The sequence below is a fragment of the Coffea eugenioides genome, chromosome 2 (assembly GCF_003713205.1).
Source record: "Coffea eugenioides isolate CCC68of chromosome 2, Ceug_1.0, whole genome shotgun sequence".
Classification (NCBI taxonomy): domain Eukaryota; kingdom Viridiplantae; phylum Streptophyta; class Magnoliopsida; order Gentianales; family Rubiaceae; genus Coffea; species Coffea eugenioides.
Window position 1 is genome coordinate 72,835,990 of NC_040036.1, and position 22,495 is coordinate 72,858,484.

Genomic DNA, 22,495 nt, shown 5'->3' on the forward strand with positions numbered 1-22,495 from the left:
ACCGGTCGAACCGGCCGGTCCGGTCCGGTTTTCAAAACATTGCTCCCAGCCAAAATATACGAACTGAATTGTTTCTTGCTTCGTTTTATCTCCTGCTCTAATTACTTTCCTAAACGAAATCAGATTCCCGATTGGCCAATGATTATTTCCAAAAGGTCAAGATAGATAGATTAGACTAATATCTTATTAAAAGTGAAAGACTATCCATTCGGTGAAGAGAATCTGATCCTCACGACTTTGATTTAGAATTGGAGATCTTTTCACGTGCCAAATCCCGAGCTTCCCAGACATGCAGGATAATACATGGAGTCATGGACATTTATGTGGCCACGCTAAACAACATAAAAGTCCAGTGAAAATCACATCTTTAATTCTTATTTGTTCTGAATTCCTACAACCAATACCAATTATCAATATATGAGTAGAATCTAGCAATTAACATAATATTTGGTAAAAATCAAGGGGAAAACAATCATAATTTTAATAACAAAAATGCAACCTAATAGAATGCAAAGGTAGTGCCATCGATTTTTGACCATTGAAAGGGATATCTATCCTTGTGAAACTGATAAAGAAGGTAAGTGAGATTTCAAAAACTTTAGAGATATTAAATGATATTAGAAGAAACCTCAGGGGAGGTTTCCAAAATTATCCCTATGGAAAAATGGCCTACCTAATAAACAAAGAAAATGCTTATGATCCAGTTTGCTAGTTCTGAACTTCTGATGGCAAAGAATGGAGAAATGTCATTATAAAAAAAAAAAATAAAAAAGAATGGAGAAATGTCAAGCAAAGTTGAGAATTGGGCTCCTAAGCCTGTAAGCCCATAGTCTATTATTTTTGGGCAGCACCCAGTCCACTCGATTTAACCCAATCAGACACCGAAAGAAAATGATGGCCTGATTGTCTATCCCTAATGAAAAGCCTGGAGCAAGAATGTGTTGGCCCAGTTAACTTTCAAATCGCTGGTCAATTTGCCTTCACTCCTGAAACTTCACACTTCACAGGGAAGAACGTATGGTCCATTCTGCATGGAAAAAGCGACATTGCTGATCTCATGCCCAACTGGAAACTTTTATTGATTATGCTTTTTCTGGTTTTTGTTTTTGTTTTTTTGTCTTTTTCATTTCTAAACGTACCAACTAGGATGTTAATGAGTCATGTCGAGATCGAATAGTACTATGTTTGAACTGGAACTTGATGTTATATAAGCCTACTCGAGTTCGAGTTTGAATTTGAACGAGCAGAAAATTATGTAACTTGACTTGATTCTCGTTCGACAATATTCCAAATTCGAATTCAACTCGTTAAAAACTCTAAACTAACAAGTTTTAAGGTTCGAAATAAAGGCTCAAAAATTTATGATAAATTATCTAAAATCTTCATTTTTTTTGTTTTTACAATATTGCATTTTTTGCATTTATGAATTTTATTGAGTAGGCAACACTTATGGTAAATTAATTAAAATATAAACCCTTATTAGTCATTTTATAATTAAAATAAAAATCTAATATAAATAATATACTAATAATCAAACTACTTGACGAGCACTTGAGTAGCACAAATTGAGACTTGATACATCGAGCTAATTGAACTCGAACTAAGCATATGACTAAACTGCTCACGAGCTACTTGCAAATGGCTAAACAAGCTAGCAGTCCTTGTACCAACATGACATTTTGAGTATGTTGAACGATAAATTAGTTAATACTTCTAGAGTAATTGGTCATCAAAAAAGTTTTAAGACTCGAGTTGGTTGTAGGTCAAGAGATCGAATTTCTTGACCTATATTCTAATATCCAGTACCTCCCCATAGTATAGAAAAAAAAACTATAAACTAGTTTCATATTTGCTTAAGCTAATTGGAAAAGCAAACTAACCAATAAACAAGCAAAAAAAAAAAAAAATTCTAACGATCCAAGTTGCTAGTTTTTATGGCAAATACGCACACAAAATCTACGTGTTTGTGTTTTTTCTTAATGGCTATATCAAATTTACCATACGGATACACATAATCATGTATATTCTTTTCCTTGCACGCGTTTAGATGCTTTTCAAATTTATCTCATTTTTTCGAACTAAACAATGAAGTTTCGGATTTTAATCTCAAGGTTGAATAGCTAATTTTGCACAACCAAAAGAAGTTTCACTCCTTATCGCAAAGATTAAATTAAATAAAGAAGGTTCCATGAAACAAATCAAACAACATCCTGCAACCGATCATAAGCCAAAAGGCCTCAAAAACGCGTAAAGCACAAAAACAGAAACGAAAAGAAGATTTGCATTTTGCTAATCAAAGACCCACAGATTCTCTGAACTCCAAAAGCCACTGAACTGAACTTTTACTCTCTAAATCCAACAGATTTAACTGAAAATTCCCAATTCAGCAGCTCCCAAACAAAATAAAAAAGAAAGCTTCCATTTTTTTTCTGGAATGGCATGGCCTTTCTCTTCTCACCATCTTCACAATCAAATTTCTTCAAACCCACAGCAATTTCATTGACAATCCTCACAACCCTCTTGTTCTACCTCCTCTACATCCCTTCACCACCAACCCAACTCCTAAATCCTCCAGAGAACCCCTTCAAAATCCCACCTTTTCCCCATAGATCACTTTACACCAGTCCCACTATCCCATCATGCTCAATTTCCAATCTGACATCCACCAATGGCCTATTCAACTACTTCTCCTTCCATTTTTGCCTCTTCCAAGAAAACCATTTTCTTTCCATCCCATTTCTTGCTCTCTCTGTCCTTCTCCAGTTCTATATCCTTGTCAAAACCGCCCAAGACCGGTTCTCTGTGGTGGTCACAAAGCTTTGTACTCATTTGAAGCTCTCTCCTTCGATGGGTGCTGTGACCCTTTTGGCTTTAGGTAATGGTGCCCCTGATGTTTTTGCTTCAGTGGCTGCAGTGAGGGGAGGACAAGCTAGGACTGGTTTTGGCGCAATTCTCTCAGCTGGGACTTTTGTTTCTGCTTTTGTTGTTGGTTTTGTGGCCATTTACGCCGCGCCATTCGCGGTTGATCCTGGGCCTTTTGTAAGGGATGTGTTGTTTTACTTGATTGCTGCATTGTTTCTGTTCTATGTTTACTTGAGTGCTGAGATTTTTTTGTGGCAGGCGCTTGGGTTTGTTGGATTTTACTTGTTTTTTGTTGGGATTGTGTTTTGGATGGATTTGGGAACGAGTAGCGAGAAGGGGAAGAGGAGGGGGATTGGTGGCGGGGGTGGCGGCGGCGATGGGAGTGAGGTGGAGCTGATTGGGAATGGGGAGGAGCAGAAGGGGTTGATAGAGATGGATTATGAAAGTGGGGAAGTTCTAATGAAATCTGAAGATAGCAAGAAGCAGAATTATGGGTTTTGGCGAGTTCTCGGAAAGGTATGTTTTCAGTTTCTAGTTGGATAGATTTTTGTTACTTTTCCATTTTGTTGATAATGATAGAAAGTTGTGAGTCCTGTTTTAAGAAAGATATTTGTTATCATTTACCAGTGAAATTTGTATAATTGATGGACGTTGATGTTGTGCTTTCTATTTTAGATGCTTTTCTTCCGTCATTACTGTCGCATGAGTATGAAATCTGGTTCTTGATTGATTTGGTGATTAGAAGGACGTATAAGGTGCTGTTTTTTTAATGTATAGCGGTAATGAAAAAGATGACAAATGTAGTAAGAGATCGGATTGCTTCTGAAATTTACTTATGGGATCTAGATGAAGTGGCACTAGTTTGCCTAACTTATGCTTAGTTCAGGGCTTTAGTCCGACTATGAAATGCAGAGGATACAAAGGTGGAAAGAGCACAATCAATAGCTAAACAGCATCATTTATTTGCAAAGAGAGAGCTAACAGCAGCATAGGAATGAAACGGTTCAAAGGCTGTTACAAATATATCATTCATAAACAATGATGAAGAGATAAATAAGCAGTTTTGGGGGGGCTGGGAGAATAGGCAGGCAAAATGGTTTTCCTGTGAAAATAGTATTCCTACAATCCAAAAAAGCAAGCGACATCTAAGTAGAAAAAAATGGTCATAGCTCTCCATGGGTGTTACAAGTTTTAGTTACATTTCTGAAATTGTATTATCATATTGCATTAACGGAACTATCTGAAATTTGTCATGTAATAAACAGTGGAATTCAGCTAGATAGGGACATGTGCTGCATTAGGAATGAACCTTGTAAATTCAAGATAGATCATAGCCTGCTCAGTGATGTATGCTCAGCACTTTGCTGATGTGTATTGGGGATCCCTCACACTTTGTACACTCAAATCTCTTGATCAATGAAAACAGAGCTTACAAAAAAGAAAAAAAGGTGAAATTTGAGTAACATTTTGTGACAAGGGAGTGATGTCAGGTAGTGGCCCAATAGTTGGATTTTAATCTTCTTTACATTTGCTTCTTATTGTCAACTGCAAGGGGAAGCATAGAGATATTGTTTGGTAGGGTTTTGTTAGTAGAAAAATTAGAACGATTGGATGCAGACACTGAGAACTACCTATTTTGTTTTGGTCAGACCCACTACTTGTACTCTGATGTTGATTGCTGCCTAAGAGAAAATGTTGTATTTGTTTTAGTGAGTAAAAAAAATGACATATATGCTGGTGACAAAAAGTGGTGTACTTTAGTTGTTAAGTTATGAGATGGAATAAATTTAGTTTTGCTTTTGGAATAGGTAAGTATTTTGAGATGCCATATTGAAATTTCACCAATCCTGGGAAATATGACATTGTGAAAATAAGAATTCTCATTTAATTAGAGTTTAACAGATCAGGAACTTGCAAAGATTTCATGGCCAAAAAAATGTATCACTAATGCCAAAGGAATCTCCAATAAAATTCATGCAAGTTACTATGCCTATAAGCTATGAAGCTATAATCTTAAAGGCCTTGTAATGTTATTCTCTTTGTTCCTTTTCTGTACAAGGTTGAAATCTTTCTGTTTTCTTACCACTTCCATGCTCCTTGGATGGTTTTTGGTTTTAGGCATAGTATATCACCTTCTCTTGTTAAGAGTGTGACTTTTTTTGGGGCTTGTTGACAGAAAGAACTTAATCAATGTTAAAGCACGAACATCTGGTAAAATCTCAGCCAAAAAGTATACAAGTTACTACTACCTTTCAGGACTCACAATCGTGGACATTTCTCGTTAGTCCCAATTACCCCTTTCAAAAGAAATGGAGAAAAAACTGTTCTCATTCATGAATTTGAAAACTCACTTATCAGAAAATTATATGGATAGCAAGTCAACAATTAAAGCTAACAACATCTATAATTATGGTAAAAGATGTTATGACTAATTGGTGGGCTCATAGTGTTTACGGGACCTAAGATTATTGCTACCAAATCGAGAGGAAAACAATTGCAAACTCCTTCAATTTATTCAGTAACCTTAAAGTAAACGTAAAACTTGCCATTCTGCAATTTTTTGTGGGGAGACTAATGTTTCATTATTTTGCATGTTGAAGGCAGGGTAATATTGAAGGAAGATAGGTTAGGGATGGGGAGGAGGCGAATGGAAGTTTATCTTTTTGGTCATAGAATGCCATGGGACTGTAGTAGGACCTTCAAAGTCTGCAAAGTATGTGTCAGTGGCAAGTACCCGTAGAATTTTATGTACAGGAAAAGAAGTCAGTTTGGGGAAATAGATGGTGCTAGTTTGACTACTTATATGCAGGGGAATCTATTTATTTGCAGAGGAATCTAAGAGGTAAGCTGTTGACATGGGATTCCATTTTTGTAGTAATAGTAGACGAGGAAGAGCACTGATTAAGGCTTAATAACATTTACAAAAGAACAGTGGTTAAAGACAGCAGGAAAATCTTGGAAATACATTTAATGTTCTTGATGGGACAAACTTAGATTATGTGCCCTTAAAAGATGAAGTCAATCTGGTAAAAGTCACGGTTGAGCGTGACTTCTTTCGGATAGGGGGGTCTGAGGGGGAAAATTAGCCAGCATTTTGTAAAATCAATGCATACCATATCAAAGTGTTAAGTCCTTGTCTCTTGAAATTTCGCTGGGATGTCCAGTTGATAGTGGACGTGGTTTATTTGAGGCAAGCTGTTGGAGTTGATGACAGTCATTTTCCTTAAGAGTGGGTGGAGGGATGTGACAAAGAAGCCCTGGACCATGAGTTCTGGAGGAGACTGAGGTGCGGTCAAAGGTACACTGGATAGCATGAAGAAGTTGGAACTCCACCAATTGGAGGGAGAATAGGGATTGTCAAGGGGGGCACCCGAATTTGTGTAATAACTGGAGCAAATGGATTGTGGTATCCTGTCTAGCTTGGGTAGACAAAAATGTGAATTCTGGAAGAAAGATAGCCTTTTGAAGGGTTCTGTCTAGTATAAAGTGTATGTCTCTAGTTTGTGTGCTTATATCTCGAACTACATCCGCTTAATGTGAGCAATAGGGCATGCAGTTATTTCTGAAGAGAACCTGGGGAAATTGAGAACAGTCCATTAACTGAATGCTTTACATGCAAATTAAGGAAGAAGATTGTCACCTTATATTGCTCCTTTAGCACTTGTATCGACTATATTGATGGAAAGCAATAGGAGGAGAAATACCAACGGGGGAAATTTGATTTGAAAACATAACAACCTCTTTGTTGTATTTCATCGAGCGACACATTGATTCTATTGTCACTTTGTATAGTCTGTCATTGAACTTCTTGAGAAGCTATAGCTGTAGGTATATGCCTTCTTTGGTTTGTAATTTTGGTATAGCAACAAATTTCACTGTTCAAACGGCAGAAAGATTACACTTATATATACATATATATATCATGTATATCTCCATCTGATCAGTGTCATATTGTGTTCAGTTTTCTCACAATAACAGGTAGCAAATAGGTAGTTGTTCCTGGGTGACTTACTAGGGATTACGTGCTTGGTGTTGAATTATGAATATTTGTGAGTAGCTTTTCAAGGTTCTTTTCACAATCTAAATTATCGAGCTATTTTTGACTCATTGACTTAATGTTTTCTTTTGTTCTGCCGATAGTTGAGCTGTCATGCTCAACTTTCCAGTATCACTGGAAATGATTTTACCAGTTCTTTTCCGTTTGCTAAAATATCTGTTTGTTGTTTCTTTCTTTGTTATGAGAGTATTGATCTCAATTGAATATAAAGGGGAGTTTATTTTCAAGTGATGTTGTTGAATTGAAACAGAAGAGGATAGGACTAGTCAGGAATCATCCTATAAATTCTGTAGTTTGTGACCCTATCTTTACCTTGCACTATCTTGATTTAATCATTGTACTTTGTCTGACTGTGCTTGATTCATAACAAATCAACTGATGATTGAGTGCCTAAACCAATAGTGCTACAACTGTTGGTTGGTTTAATTAAAAACAGGAAAAAGATTTGCATTGGTTTCTGGTACTAGAAGTCTCTATACATGATTTAAAAAAAGATACAAAGTTGGATTTCCCATTAACAGAAATCCCTGTTGAAACTTGAAGATAAGGTACAGATTTTGGCTGGGGATCATTGGATTCAGATAGCTTTGGGCATATTTAGATGAAAGAAGTTGGCCTTTAGATTTAGGAATGAAGGTAATGGAAGCAAATTATTGTAAAGGGAACAAAAATTTTTTATTGAAATCTTAAGAAACGAGAAATGTTTGATAGGATCTTAGAGAAGAGTATAGTACATGGCTGTAACCGCATAGTTCATGAAACTGTTTATGGAGGCTTATGAGCAATACAAGTTGCAACCTATGTTACACGGGCTCGCCATTCACCCTAGAAGCACCCGTGTCGACACGATATGGGTACAGGTACGGAATCCGTACCTGATATGGTAAAATTTTTTTGGATACGTTGACTAATGTGAGATGTGCAAGATGTGATGTTGATTGCGGAGGAGGAGAGATGGACAAGAAGTGGTAAGAGAGTGGAAGGAAAAGAAGGGTGGCTCTGCGGGGGAGAAAGAAAGGAGCAGAAAGCTGCTAGAGATTTGAATAGAAAAATACTCACAACACCCGCTATATTTTCACTTAATATATACCAGCTGTTGATTCTCTTTCATTGGCAGATATGGGATTGTAGTAACAATGGCATCCAAGAGTAAGAGTGGCTTTGTTTTCGGAGAAGAGGTGCTCATTCATTTTAAATGCTCTGTAAATGAGGTGACAGCACAGCTGAATGAGGGATGAGGAATATAGGGATTGACAATGATATTTATTTTGCAACTAAATCCCTGTATTTTGACTGTAATTATCATTTTCAACAAGTAACTTATCTCTTTACAATTTTGCACTTTTTAATATAATTTCAGCCCCTCATACTTGAAAAATTTACCGTTCTAACCAAGCTTATGGTTCTTTTCAACCTAATTGCACATTTAATTGAAATTTTTTATTAAAATACTCTTTATACATCATTGTGCATAAATTTTAGAATGATTTATTTCTAAAAATGTTATCCATCTATGAGTTTAAGGAGTGCAATCCCCGAACCCCCACCTGTACCCAAAATTGGACAGATATCTCCGGATCCTACAATTTTCAAATATGCAATTCTGACACTTCGACACGCACCCATATCCAACCCCTGCACCAGAGTCCATGTAACATAGGTTTCAGCTAGGGGTGGAAGAGTGGAAACAATAGCAAAAACAGGGAATCTAGCTTAATCCAATCTAAGCCCAGCCCTACCATGGAGGAAGCCATTGGGAAATGCATGGATTGAGTTCTTTTGGGCTTAGGGATGAAAGGAGATGCATACAGGTAAAACATTATCTACCCAGGCAATGAGCTACTTTTCTGAGGGTTGAGTCCTAAGAACTACTGCACCTGCCTTCAGTTTGTAGGTGAAGCAAAAATTGTAGGAAAAGAAGTAGAGAGTAGCACAACATTGTAGTTTGCTATTGTGTAAGGTTTTACCATTTCAGTAGTGACCATTTAGCTTATTTGAAACATTTTTAGCTTTTAACAGGTTTATATGGTACATAAATACACTGAGATACCAGAGTATCTTGTCGAATACGTTACTTCCTTGAGAAAAGAAGTTATTAATTTTAAAACAGCATTTATATGCTTAGTGATGTATTTGTCATTTTTGCTGAAACATAATACGGGGAAGTACATAAACAGTTGCTTGAAACCCTCTTTTATTCATCTAAAGGCTTTTTGAGGTTTGGATTGGCAAACTTTTATGGGGAAATTGTCCTTTTAAGTGAAAATTTTTGTTTTTCTTTTCAGAAATAATTAGCTGGATTTGCACGGCTTCATCCCGGTCAGCAAATACATAGTTTCAACATGGATATGGAAATAGTTTCCAATTATGTTCTGTAAAAAATATGTCCATGTGTTGTAGATGTAGAGCAAGTACTAAGTTGTGTATAACTCCTTGTAGTTTTCTTGTACTTCAGATCCATATGAGAGTATGAAATATTTAGTTTATAGACATTAATGTGGGTTATGGTGTGATATTTTCTTCGTTCTTCACAGATCTCGCAAGTATGGGAGCTTCCGGTCTCAGTGCTTCTCAAACTCACCATTCCCCAAACTTCACCTTCTGAGTGGAGCAGATTCTATCAATCTGCAAATATTGCACTTTGTCCTCTTGCTCTTCTGTATTCTTGCAGATCATTTATGCCGTTAGATCATCCTGTTCTTTTTCTTTTTTCGAATGTTCATTTTGCTCTTTGGCTTATAGTGCTTTGCGGAAGCTGCTCTCTAGCTATTCTTCATTTCATAGTCGAAAAGGAACCCCCCAAAACTGAGCAAATACCTGTAGTACTTGTAGCATTTGTGATGAGTGTATTCTGGATCTCAACTGTTGCTGGCGAGCTCCTGAATTGCCTTGCAGCTCTTGGGGCACTTCTAAAACTGCCCCCAGCAATCCTTGGGTTGACAGTGCTTGCATGGGGAAACTCTGTTGGTGATCTAGTTGCTGATGTAGCACTTGCAAAAGCTGGCCAGCCAGCGATGGCTATGGCCGGGTGCTTTGCTTGTCCAATGTTTAACATGCTGTTTGGGCTTGGTACAGCTTTGGTGATGCAAGCAGCTAACGTCTATCCAGACGCATATGCCCTCCATTTCCATGTTAGTATCGTTATGGCGTTTATTTTCTTGCTTTTGAGCTTGATGGGATCCATTTTGGTGGTAACTTGGCACCGATTCCGTGTTCCAAGATTCTGGGGGTTCTGCCTTGTGGGGCTTTACGTTATTTTCATGATACTGAGCCTGATCATTGCAATGTTCTGGGTATGATTCTGATGATGGCGAAGAATCTAAGCTGCTGCACATACCATCTGCAGAACAGGTTAGATGTGTCAAAAAGAACTCACTTACAGGACACGTTCTCATGAAGATAAAGGAGGATCGAGCAAGAATTGAGAGACTTACGTTTGATCATTTTTGAAGAATTACGCCTAACCAAAGATTGAGTGCGAAGTATTACAGAACCGTGGGTTCCTTTTCCTGTGAAGAGAAACAGCTTTTGATTTTATGTTTCCTTACTAATAACTTCTGCTAGTCACCTTCCATTCTTGCAAGATTAACAGGAAAAGCTTTGATTGTATCAAAATACCATACCTTATTAGCGCCACGTCTGTAATCAAAGGTAAACGAGAAGTATAGCAGCCACCTATGCAGATGCCTATCAAAGAAAATTCTTTCTTTCTTTCTTTCTTTTGTTATTTACATTGAACGTGAATGGTGGAATCTTATAGTAAATGATGAATATATCCATCTGTAGTTGTTCTTGGTTGGAAACACTCAGCCTTTGCTCTTTATTCTGACCCTTTTCCGAGGTGAAATGGTCCCATCTAATTTTCCATTTGACCTTTACAAGTCACTTGGTATTAGTATCAGTTGGTAAATTTGTTGTTAAATCTCAAAGTTGAAGTCTGAAATCTGAATATTGAAACTAAAGTTTTGAAAACATAAAAGTTGCAGAATTAGATAAATATACGACTGGTTGATAATCAACTGAATTTGATTTGGATTGCCTCTTTTCAAAGAAAAATTGTTACATTTTCTGTGGACACATTTTCCAATCACCTTTTTTTCTTACATATATCAAATTGTTACAGTAATTTTTCTTACAAAAAGTCCAGAAAAATGCAATCCAAACAAAGCCTTAATTGAAATATCCTATTTCAGATATATTGTAGTTCAACCTAGAAATAATGTGTTCTATTGTACTATTTATGTTTACTTTAAAATATCAGACAAAATTTTTTCCATGTGGTGTTTCTAATTTTGATAGATTACATTACATGTATAGGGATAATGTATGGATTTTACCCTTATCCTTCCCGCTTTTTAAATTTCACCCCTCGATGGAAAAAAAAACTAGATGTCCTTGTGTACCATTGGAGGGGAAGAAACCATGTGAAAAATATTTTGATTGAATTTTTTTTTATCGCAACGATAGAATTCTTATAACGTAATCTAGCCTAATCTAGAGGGAGAGGAACTCGATATGAGTAGAGACTCCATGAATCTTTTCTTTTATATAGTTTAACCAAATGGACAATTTTAGGTTATTTACACTACTGATACCTTGTACCACTTCTCTTGGCTTAGTGGCTGAATCTCTGCTATGTGTACTCTTCCATTCTGACACCATTGGATTTGAGCGAATAAATAACAAAGAAATCCACAAACGCAATTCTACGTCTATATTTCCACATCAGATGGGGCAAGAACTGAAAATCAATTTTTTTTCTTACTATTTATGCCTTATATAAGGAAAGCAATGACAGCTGACAATTGACAGTTGGTGTAAACATTTTTTGTTTTTAATTTTACCCTTAGAAAAATTAATTTTTTTACCTTAATTACCTGATCACATTTGTCTCATAACTTCTCTAAATATTGCAATTACCAAATTATCTATTTTTTAATTGAAGAAAAAATTACTTATAAATTGAAGTTTGCTAATGAAAAATTCTTATAAAATTTATTTGGGCAAAAATAAAATTTTACAAATTAGTAAAAAATAATAATAATTTATAAATTACACACACATTAGATGTACGTTTATCTATAGAAGATGAGGGAGAGATGTTGTAATCTAAGCCTCTGCATCTTACGTTATTTTCTTTACATTAAGCGCACACCAAGGTCCAAGAAACTAGTTTTTGTGAAGTTAAGGTCCAAAAAGGCCATAAAGCTAGAAAGGGGGCTAACAAAAAGAAATGAAAGGGTAGGAAAAAAAATGAAAAAATTGGGGTCCTCCAGAATCCATGAGAGATGGAACTCTCTTTCAGTTGCAGAACCAGACAATCATTTGATCGCCTCTGTTGTCCTGTTGTCAGTTACCAGAACCTAGACCATATCGAAACCTCAAAAGCGGACTGACTTTCTTGCATTTTTCTATGTAACGTACGGAACCATCTCTTAACCTCGTATCTTTGCGGAAGATTTTCTTCTACTCGTTGTCCTTTCACACCACTGCAGCCCGCATAAAAAATTTCCGATTCACCAGGTACCCTTTTGTTCTTTCTCTGTGTTCTTATGTTTTCTTGAAAAGAAAAAAGATAAATTACAAAAAACTGAGAAAGCCCGTATTGGAAAATTTTCTTGGTGCTTGTGGGATTGTGATTTATTGATTTTTACAATTCGGGTTTGAATTTTGTTTATTGTCCTTGTCTTGTATTTGGGGTGTGATTTTATGTTTTCGTTAGTAGTTTCCAACGTGCATGACTGATGTATGTATAATACGTTTTCCTTTGTCCATTCATGATTATGAATTTGTGTGGTTCCGTTAGGATTAATTTTCTGACTCTCACCGTACAATTCTTTTTATGCTGGCTTTGATGTTGATGGGTTAAGGTAACTTTTGGCTGTTTGTTTTTTGTTTAAAAGGGAAAAGGGAAAAAGAAGAATTTGAGAAGGGGCAAGGAAGATGCAGGGATGGGGAAGAGAAGACTAAGAAATTGAAGAACCGAAAACTTGTAAGACCCAAAAAAAAAAGGACTTTAACCACAGTACCATAGAATAGGTGTCTATGATCCTCAGGTGATTTTTAGACTTAATGGTAGCATAGAAGAAATAAAATGGAATAAAAGATGGTAGGAAAATGACATGCAGGTTAAGTTTTTTCTCATTCAGTTTTTAGGTCTGTTTGTATAGCTTTTGCCGTTTATAGAATTCCAGTTATTTATGATGCTGAAATGAAAAAGAATCACTAGTGCTGCCTGAATTTCTGTTGTGCATCACTACAAGAGAAAGGGCTTTTTACCAGGCCGAGATTGTGCTGCGAAAAGTAAAAGATGTGCCGCAAAAGGTTTTACTTTACAATCAATAAATGGTGCTTCTAGAAAATCACGAAGTGATTTCTTGGTTGGATTTGGAAGTTAGATGGCAGTGTAAGAGGTGCGCTGACGGTATATATATATGATTGGAATGTTCGTGATCGTAACCCAAATCTGGCATGGTGGATTAGCCACAAGGGAGAAATGTGGCTTGATTGACTAATGCAATCTAAAGCAACTAATCTACTATGTCTTTTGCTTCAAAAATTGAATACTATTAGATGTGCTATGCTGGAATATTATTATCTGCAGTTGGTAGCCACTTCTTTGCTTCTTGCCTGATTTGGAATGGCTTTATGTTCAAGGTTAGTGGTTGTAAAAACTAAGAAGTCTCTTATACAACGGTTATTTGACAATTTTGTCGATTTACTCCCCTTCTGATTGCTGTATGGTTTCTTTTTCATTTTCTAGTCAGTTGACGTCTGGATTGATTGTCGGTGTATGTGTGTCTCACTCTGGTTGGTTGCACATGACTCTGTCATTGTATGTGTTTGTGAGTTTTGCTTCGATTGTTGTGGCAGATTGTAGGATGGGATTTGCAGTTAAAACCTACATGGGTTTCCTGCATTTATTACATTCAGGGTTCTGATAAGGCAACATTTTTGCTTAATGTATTATTCTTTTTGTGTCAGTTGAAAAGTTCTTTCCACATGCAGGTGTGGTGCGAATTAGGATGTTATGAAGGTGGTTTTCAGTGAACAGAATTTTACTTTGGGAAATATCAGAATATGTTTCTAAAAGGCCCTCTGATAATAGATGGAATTTCTTTGGAAAGAAGTGAAATAATGGTCATTGCTGACATAAAATGCATTGCTTTTTTGTCTTTCAAGAAATTTCTTTTTTATGAACTATTAAATGACTTTGTGTTTATCTTTTTGTCAGTGAACTATTCTATGATAAGCAAACAGAATGGATAAGCAAGATCATAGCCAGCCGCAGGTCAGTGGCATAGTTGGTGGCATGCCTCAGCTTTCGTATGCCACGAATGTGTACACTGGAAATCCTGGTCAGGGATCATTGGTGACATCAGTTGTAGCCAGCCAGCCTACTGGTCAAACAACAGGAGTTCAGATTGGAGAACAACGTGCATACCAGCAGATACACCAGCAGCAGCAACAGGAATTGGAGCAACAACTTCAGTCCTTCTGGGTAAATCAGCGCCAAGAGATTGATAGGCTTACTGAATTTAAGAATCATAGTCTTCCCTTGGCAAGGATTAAGAAGATCATGAAGGCTGATGAAGATGTAAGAATGATATCTGCTGAGGCACCAATTGTCTTTGCCAGGGCCTGTGAGATGTTCATCTTGGAACTGACTTTGCGTGCTTGGAATCACACTGAAGAAAACAAAAGGAGGACGCTTCAAAAGAATGATATTGCTGCAGCAATTGCAAGAACTGATGTATTTGACTTTTTGGTTGATATAATACCAAGGGAAGATCTGAAAGATGAAGCGCTCCTAGCAGTGCCTAGAAATGCAATGCCGTTAGGGGAATCTTCTGGTTCTCTGCCTTATTATTATATGCAACCACAGCAGATGGCACCGGCAAGGCCTCCTGCTCCTGGACTGCCCATGAACACGCCTGCTATTGATCCTACTCTGTATGGACAGCAGCCTCACCCCTACATGGCTCCACATTTATGGTCAGAGGCGACCGCACCACAGCAGCCTCAATCACCTTCTGACTCTTAGTCAGTAAATAGAATTATCATGGATTGATGGAAGTACGATTTGTTACTTATAGGTTCTCTACTTACAATCTAAAGCTCTGTTTCCAACTTGCACTGCCAGCTGAAAATGGGTCTCGCACTCTGTATTCATGGTTTGCTTCAGATTTTGGCTCCTGCTTATTCCCCATTAGGCCTTATATTCTGCTTTAGAGCAATCACCGAGGCAAACCTTGTCAAACAAGAAGGATCAGAATTCTGAGGGTGGTCAGAAAAGCAACTTGGGATGTCTAAATTTGTTATGTGCATATGATGTTGGGGAGCTTATGTATTTTGTTTATCCCATTTGAACTTTACTACCATATAGCTTGTTTTTCCTGATGTGCATTATTTTATGTATGTAATAACTATATATAAAATTTAGATGCGTTTTTTGAACATCCAGCGCTTGTTGCGTAGATGCTATGATACAAAGTGTAATGATGATATTGCATTTCTTGAGGTGTTTGGGAATTATTATTGTAGTAATACCAAAGTTGTGCCTGGTTTGCAGTTAATACTAGGAAATCCTCATTTGGGAACAGGAAGGTAAACAGATAGCCAAGTATTGTGAGACGATTTAGAGCCCGAGGCATCAGTTGTCCTGAATAAGCGATGGTGTAACGCTTCAGATCTAGCCACTGTTTATCTTGTTCTAGGTGCCTGTGGTCTGTTTTTTTTATATGCAACATTGTATATGCTCTCAAAGGTTGCAGAGGTCGTTTATGCATTCCCTTCTCCAATACCTCTTATATGCTTGCTCTTGCTCTTCTTTGCATCTGTACCTGTTTTCTCTTCTCCCTTCTAGGGTTGAGGGGAATGATAAATTTTGCATGTCTACATAAATTTTTCTAGTTTACAAGCGGACTTAGAATTTTCATGATAAATATTCTTGAAATTCCCAGTCACCTTTGAGGGATACCATTTGAAATTAGTGGTGTTTTGCTTTAGTCCAAGGCCAGTTGTCCACAAAAGTGATTATCGTCTTAAACAAACCATTCACTTTTTTGGCAATATTTTTGAGATAGAAATGAACATTCTTATAGCTTGACTGTTGTTTAAAGCTACGAACGTATATATCCACATCTTTCTTGATAAGGATTTGATAATGAACATCAAAAGTCTACTAGATGAGGGAAGAAATGGAAAAGGTATGAAAGCTGCTTGAGAAACCTCTATGCATGGCAAGACTAGTTGGAATTATGAAACTAAGCTCAAGAACACATTCCTTCCTTAATTCTTTAGGAAGATGGGTATGAACTAGAGCATTGCAGGCTTATGCTGATTGCTCAGAGGCACAGGATGGCATATTTCTCATTTGTGAACCATCTAATTCAGCAATGAAATCAATTAAAAAAATGATTCAAACATCTTTGAACCACCATTAACATGCGCCATCTTAAACTAGCATACACCAGAGTAACCATTGGTAGGGAAAGAAAAGAGAAAGGAATGGGACAATACCAAAGGAGGATCAGTTTGGTTGGGCTCTCGGTTCTTTCAAATTCTCCTTTAAAACAGTAAAAACTTAATAGAAATATTTTGAAACGGATACTGGCGGATGCACTAGGGGTGAGCAAATTCGGTTCATACCAAATTCATAACCGAATTCAAATTCAATTCAGTAATTTGAAATTGGGTATTTGGTAATTTGGTACAAATTCGGTACATACCGAATTTACCGAATTCTAATATGGTATGAAATAGGTAATGAGCTTATGAATTTGGTAATAACCGATTTCGCATTCAAATTCGGTAATTGAAATAGGGTACCGCATTACCGCATTCGAATACCAAATTGGTATATAAAATTATAAAATATATAGATAAATGCTATTTAGTATTAGTATATACTACTAATATATTATTATATTATATAGGTAAATGCTATTAATAATAATTAGTATATGGTATTATCATTATATCATGTACTTATAATAATAATAATATATAATAATGTACAATATATTATTTTAGTATTTGTTAATTGTTATATGACTATAATAATACAAATATATAGTAATACATAACAATATAAGATAACTATAATACTTATTATTTTATACATGAGTAACATGACTAGAATTAGATAATAATTAATACATATATGTAAAATACTAAATATTAAACAATAAACATAATTAGTAATTAGAATTTAGATATTGGTAATTTGATACATCATTCATGTTTGAATTATTGAATATTTGAATGTGTAATCTGTAACTTGCAAGTATTAGTGTGCTCTAAATTTACATTACATATTTAACATAAAAATTCATATTATCTATTAACTAATCTTAAGGCTTTAAGTATAGATAAGACAACTAAGCAGTGTAAGTGAATGCATATGAATTGCAAATCACTGTATTAGTGTATTGACTTTCACAATAACATATGTAAGTAAATAAGTTTTATTTTGATTTGAAATAAATTATAAGTTTGTAACTAATATAACTTATCACTAATTATTGTAATTTGTAAGTTTGTAACTAATATTATTTATTATTAATCATTGTAAATTATAAATTCATTGTAACTACTAACTAATATTATTTATTATTAATCATTGTAAATTATAAATTCATTGTAACTACTAACTAATATTACTTATTATTAATCATTGTAAATTATAAATTCATAAATTATCACTAATCATTGTACAGTCTAAGGTTTATGCTAGTTTAAATTAATCACTTTTTATGTGTTCCTTAAATCATAGACTAAGGATTCTAGGTATAAGTGATCAAATAAATGCCAATTAAACCACAAAATGATTAGAACATAAGTAATGTGTTAAATTATGAATAAATTTGGGGATCAAATCAAGAATAATTTTTAAATCATTGAGGAGCATAATGAATGTATTATAATTTAGGAGCATAATTTTTAAACCTTTTTTTTAATAGATGAATTCAGTTAGACCGAATTCGTTACCGTTTTCGAATTTAAAATCGGTTGCAGAATGATCGGTTATGGCCAATTCGAAATTAAAAACGGTTTAGATTTCTATAGGTCGAATAACCAAATTCATTGCACCGAATTACCGATTTTGCACCGAATGCACACCCCTAGGATGCACCACCAAAGAATTCGAAAATTCTTCAATAGCTCCTTACAATATTAAAGCTTTTGTTTATATTTTTCTAAAAATTGTACTTGCCCCCAAGATTTTAATAATTCTTTTATACCCCATTAAAATCTTATAAATTTTCAATTATATCTTTGAAAATATTAAACTTTGCCCCCTAAAATTTTTTTTTAAAAAAAATGTACAGATGCCATCTAAATTGTACTTTTTTGCGGCCCTAAGCAGTTAACGGTCAAGATTAGCTAAGATTAGCCGAAAAAAAAATGTAAGACTCAGATGCATGTACATCATTTTCAATGCATGTGTGGAGTCCAAAAAAATTTGTTCCATAGTTATTTTCTGTTAAAAGTGAGTCACATCATGACAAAAATGAATTACATCTTGTGGAATCCGACAAACCTTTTGTGCCCCAAATCCCTTCTTTACTAGTCTTGTCCCCCTACCCCCTGCCCAAGTCAAGTTTTGGCTCTGCCAATGCTTTATACATACTGTTGATGTTGAAGTTGCAGACTTGCGGTACATATTTTCCAAAACAACATATATGTTACATTGTTCAGATATACTCATCGACACTGTGTCTTGACATGTGGACTCATTTCCCAAGACAAACAAACTGCAAATATTGATGAAAGCTTGCTAATCCATGCATGTGTAGGTGTAAATTCCATATACAAAGTTTATTTTTTTCAAGTCTTTAAGAGATGTTCTTTTTTTTTTTTGCAGTTTTTAATGACAAAGTTATTGGCTTTCAATTCATTAGAAATATGTTGCTAGCTAATTGTTGAGTATGCATTCCCTGCAACGAAACCTTCTTAAGGCTTGTTTGTTATCTTCCTTTCATACCTTTCTCTATATCATTTTTCCTTACCGCTCTCAAATTGAGATCTGTGTCACATTTGCTGGTACACAGTTTCAAAGCAAGAATATCCAAGTGATTATATTCCATTTACCTTCATGTAGATATATGTTATGTTCATATAAATGTTATAATGCTCAAATATTATTATATTATAAGTGTATAGTTATAGATCTACACTGCATATAGTTATTATGATAGATCCATGCTAAGTCGGACCAAGTACAATTTAAGATTACTACTCTTGCGTGTCTAAATACTAACATACTACATGCTCCTACTTTGTTTAAGAGATGAATGACCATATAGGATTAATATGCGATTGTCATATTCAGTACATGTGATTGCACTTGATCATTGAATCGGTCTGCAAGTGAATTGAATCATTTGACCGTTTGTGCACTTTATTACACTGAAAAATGTTCATAAACTTGTCTTTCCAAAGAATGAAATCATGAATCATGATTGCATGTATTTGACCATATCAGTTGTGTAGTTTATCGCACTGATATAAGTAATTATTGACAAGGTTTTTTCTTTCGCTCCAAATTTTAAAAATTTAAATATCCCAATTTCTGCAAATATACAAATCATTTATCAAGTATAAGAGAAATTAGGTGTTGATCCCACAGGGAAGATTGTTAATTACGGATGATTTTTGAACTCCTTTATTATTTAGACCATCACAAGTGAAACCAGTAAATATATACTACAATCATGCAATAAAAATAGTGAAAATGACAATAAAGACCTTTCTAGGATTATGAAATTTCTAACTACTCTTGCAATTGAAAGTTATTGGTTAATTGAGTGTTACCATCTTGGTTAGTTATAGCATAATTTTCAAATATACGTGATATATGCTTTCACCGATGTACCAACCATACTTATAACTATCTTACATCTACTAACATAGTATGAAACTAGCTATAGATGCATTAAATTCTATGAAATTGCATAAACAAATCACTAAAGTCACAAAGGTGTAACCCTACATTAGTGAGTTAACCCCTTAGTTTTAACACTTTTATGAACTATTATAGAGTCACAATGGTTATTGATAAAACACCTTTAGATAATCACTATTAATGGTACCAAATTAATCATGATTGTAATAACAAAAGCGTCAACAATGCCAAATAACTTGCTCAAAGAATAAGTTCAAATAACCATAAAAACTTCACTTAACAATCATAGAAGTTCATTCACTCACTAGGTTTACAAACTACTAAAACATAAAAGTTAAGAAAACAAAAACCAAACTTGTTTTATAACTAAATATAAGAAGGGTTAAATACCAAAAACCCCCCTGTGGTTTGACTAATGTTCACTTTACCTCCCTATGATTTGGAAACCTACAATTTGACTCTCCGTCGTTTCAACTAAAGTAAAAGTCTGACGGAAAACATTTAAACTAACATCTGAAATGAAAATGTCAAAATTGGCCCTCTATAAGTCAAACCCTTGGAAGAATGTTTCGTGCATTTGAGAATGGGTAAAATACCAAAAACCCCCCTGTGGTTTGCCAAATGTACATTTTACCTCCCTATGGTTTAGAAATTTAGAATTTAACTCCCTGTCGTTTCACCTAAAGTGAAAGTCTGACAGAAATACCGTTATTGTAGATGTTTTCTGTTAGACTTTCACTTTAGTTGAAACGACAAGGAGTTAAATTGTAGGTTTCCAAACCATAGGGAGGTAAAGTGAACATTAGTCAAACCACATGGGGGTTTTTGGTATTTAACCCATATAAGAAATAAAGTGATAGAAGAGATGTCACCTATGTCACTTGAGTTCCAATCTCTCCTACTTCATCCTTAACTTCATATATGTCCAACTACATACAATGATTGGATGAAACTAACTATATTAAGTTATACTATACTAATGAACTAAAAAAATCTAGTGAAAGACTACGTTTTGTGTAGTTTCTCTAGACTCCAAAGTTATAAAAATATGTCCTCAATCCCTCTATTTATAGATGAATTCAAACTCCAAATAAGTTATTAAAGTTGATGTGAAATGTTTCTTGAAATCACTAAAAGTTGATTCTACAAGCCTCCATGATTTCTTGGGCAATTCCCGCTGAAATTTGATCAAAAAATTGTTCAAAAATGCTATGTGAGCAAACTGTAAGTTACAGAGTAAGTTGCAAAGCCAAAATTAGGTTCCACAGAATAGTTATGCGGGGTAGGTCATGTAAGACCTCTACATAACTACTCCCCTATAGGTTTGGCACATTTTGACAATTTCTGGAAATTGTTCTATTTTTGCATCAACTTGAGCTGCAAATTTCTCGATGATAGAAGTTGAACTATCTCTTGGACAACACATAAAAGTTGTTGATATTGACTTGACTTTCCAATGTATCAAGAATCATCTCATTGGAGCTTTGTAGATTGATAAATGTCAAAAATACCCTTAATTATTCAGACCCCTATTTCAATTTTTGACAGTAGGAATTCATGACTGTATTTTAACTTTTTGACCATGAAAACTTATCACTTGGATCTCGATATCTCATAATAAATGTATCTCTTTGTCTTAACTTCAAAGTGATTCAAGAATCATCTCAATCAAATGTTTGTAACTCAAATTATAGCCAAAATACCAGAGGTGTTAGAACTTTCGAACTTTTCTTCTTTTGAACTTTATTGCATTTCATACTTTGATCATTTTACACTTCATGTTCATCTTAAATCACCTCAAATCATCAAGAATCATCCAAATATCTTCTCACTTTGTTTCATTTGATGATTGAATCATTAAAACCTATAAAAACATGAAGTTTAAACTATTTTAATCCATAGAAATGCAATTTTTCTTACTTAAACCACAAAATATAAAATTCACTAGAAAGCTAGTTATTTAGTTATCAAAATAATTAAAACACACCAAAAATTAAGCTATAAAACACACTTGAAACACATAAAAATACACACTTAATAGTTATGCTAGTGTTATGCCTTGATTTGTCAAGCAAATAAGGGCTCCGTCGAATGTCATTGCACATGTTGGTTTGCAGCGTTGTATTTGGATAGGAGATTGTCCACTTATTGAGTCAAGAGTGAAAGACACTACAAAAGCTGACCTATTGATTGGGAGTAGAAGGTTGAACTCGTGATAGTGGTATAAGGTGGCACAGGGTCATCGCTGATAATCAATGCCGTATCCTCTACTGTGTTGTGATTTATTTGGCTTTTCTTTACTTGTCGAGTATTGTTTATATCAAATCTATCTACGTAGCTAAAATTTAAGCACATGCGTCTCATGGAGTCATGTTAGCTCACTCCAATATTAACAAAATTTGCAAATGCTAGCTTGGATGTTGAGATGCCATACAAGTGCCCTAGCAATCAATAGATTGAACTTTTGTTGAATCTCGTGTAAAGGGACTAGGAGTGAAGAGTGCTTGGTTTTTTCGGCTACAACTTGTTGTAACTTTTCCATTGTAAAATTCAATAAAATGATTTGTGTTTTAATAAATAGATTATTGTGTTAGTTAAATGAGCCCTGGGCGAGAGTTAGATAATCCACCACTGAGTGATGATGCCTTAGGTGTTATTGTTGATGA

The 22,495-nt window shown here is 35.0% G+C and overlaps 2 protein-coding genes across 2 annotated transcripts; both read left to right on the plus strand.

The window, feature by feature from the left end:
• The first annotated feature begins 2,290 nt into the window (after positions 1–2,290).
• LOC113764160 (cation/calcium exchanger 5) lies at positions 2,291–10,631 on the plus strand. Its single transcript, XM_027308236.1, has 2 exons — positions 2,291–3,378; positions 9,454–10,631. Exons 1-2 carry the CDS (start codon positions 2,440–2,442, stop codon positions 10,216–10,218), a joined length of 1,704 nt encoding a protein of 567 aa, XP_027164037.1. The 5' UTR covers positions 2,291–2,439; the 3' UTR covers positions 10,219–10,631.
• Positions 10,632–12,134: 1,503 nt separating this feature from the next.
• LOC113761593 (nuclear transcription factor Y subunit C-3-like) lies at positions 12,135–15,454 on the plus strand. The gene is made up of 2 exons (XM_027304661.1): positions 12,135–12,442; positions 14,154–15,454. Exon 2 carries the CDS (start codon positions 14,181–14,183, stop codon positions 14,961–14,963), a length of 783 nt encoding a protein of 260 aa, XP_027160462.1. The 5' UTR covers positions 12,135–12,442; positions 14,154–14,180; the 3' UTR covers positions 14,964–15,454.
• The last annotated feature ends 7,041 nt before the right edge of the window (positions 15,455–22,495 follow it).

What these genes read in the sequence shown, in the direction of transcription:
- LOC113764160 (XM_027308236.1), top strand. Translation starts at nt 2,440, where the DNA reads ATGGCCTTTCTCTTCTCACCATCTTCACAATCAAATTTCTTCAAACCC. An exon ending in TTTGGCGAGTTCTCGGAAAG is followed by an intron (nt 3,379 to 9,453) that starts GTATGTTTTCAG and finishes CGTTCTTCACAG; the next exon opens with ATCTCGCAAGTATGGGAGCT.
- LOC113761593 (XM_027304661.1), top strand. Translation starts at nt 14,181, where the DNA reads ATGGATAAGCAAGATCATAGCCAGCCGCAGGTCAGTGGCATAGTTGGT.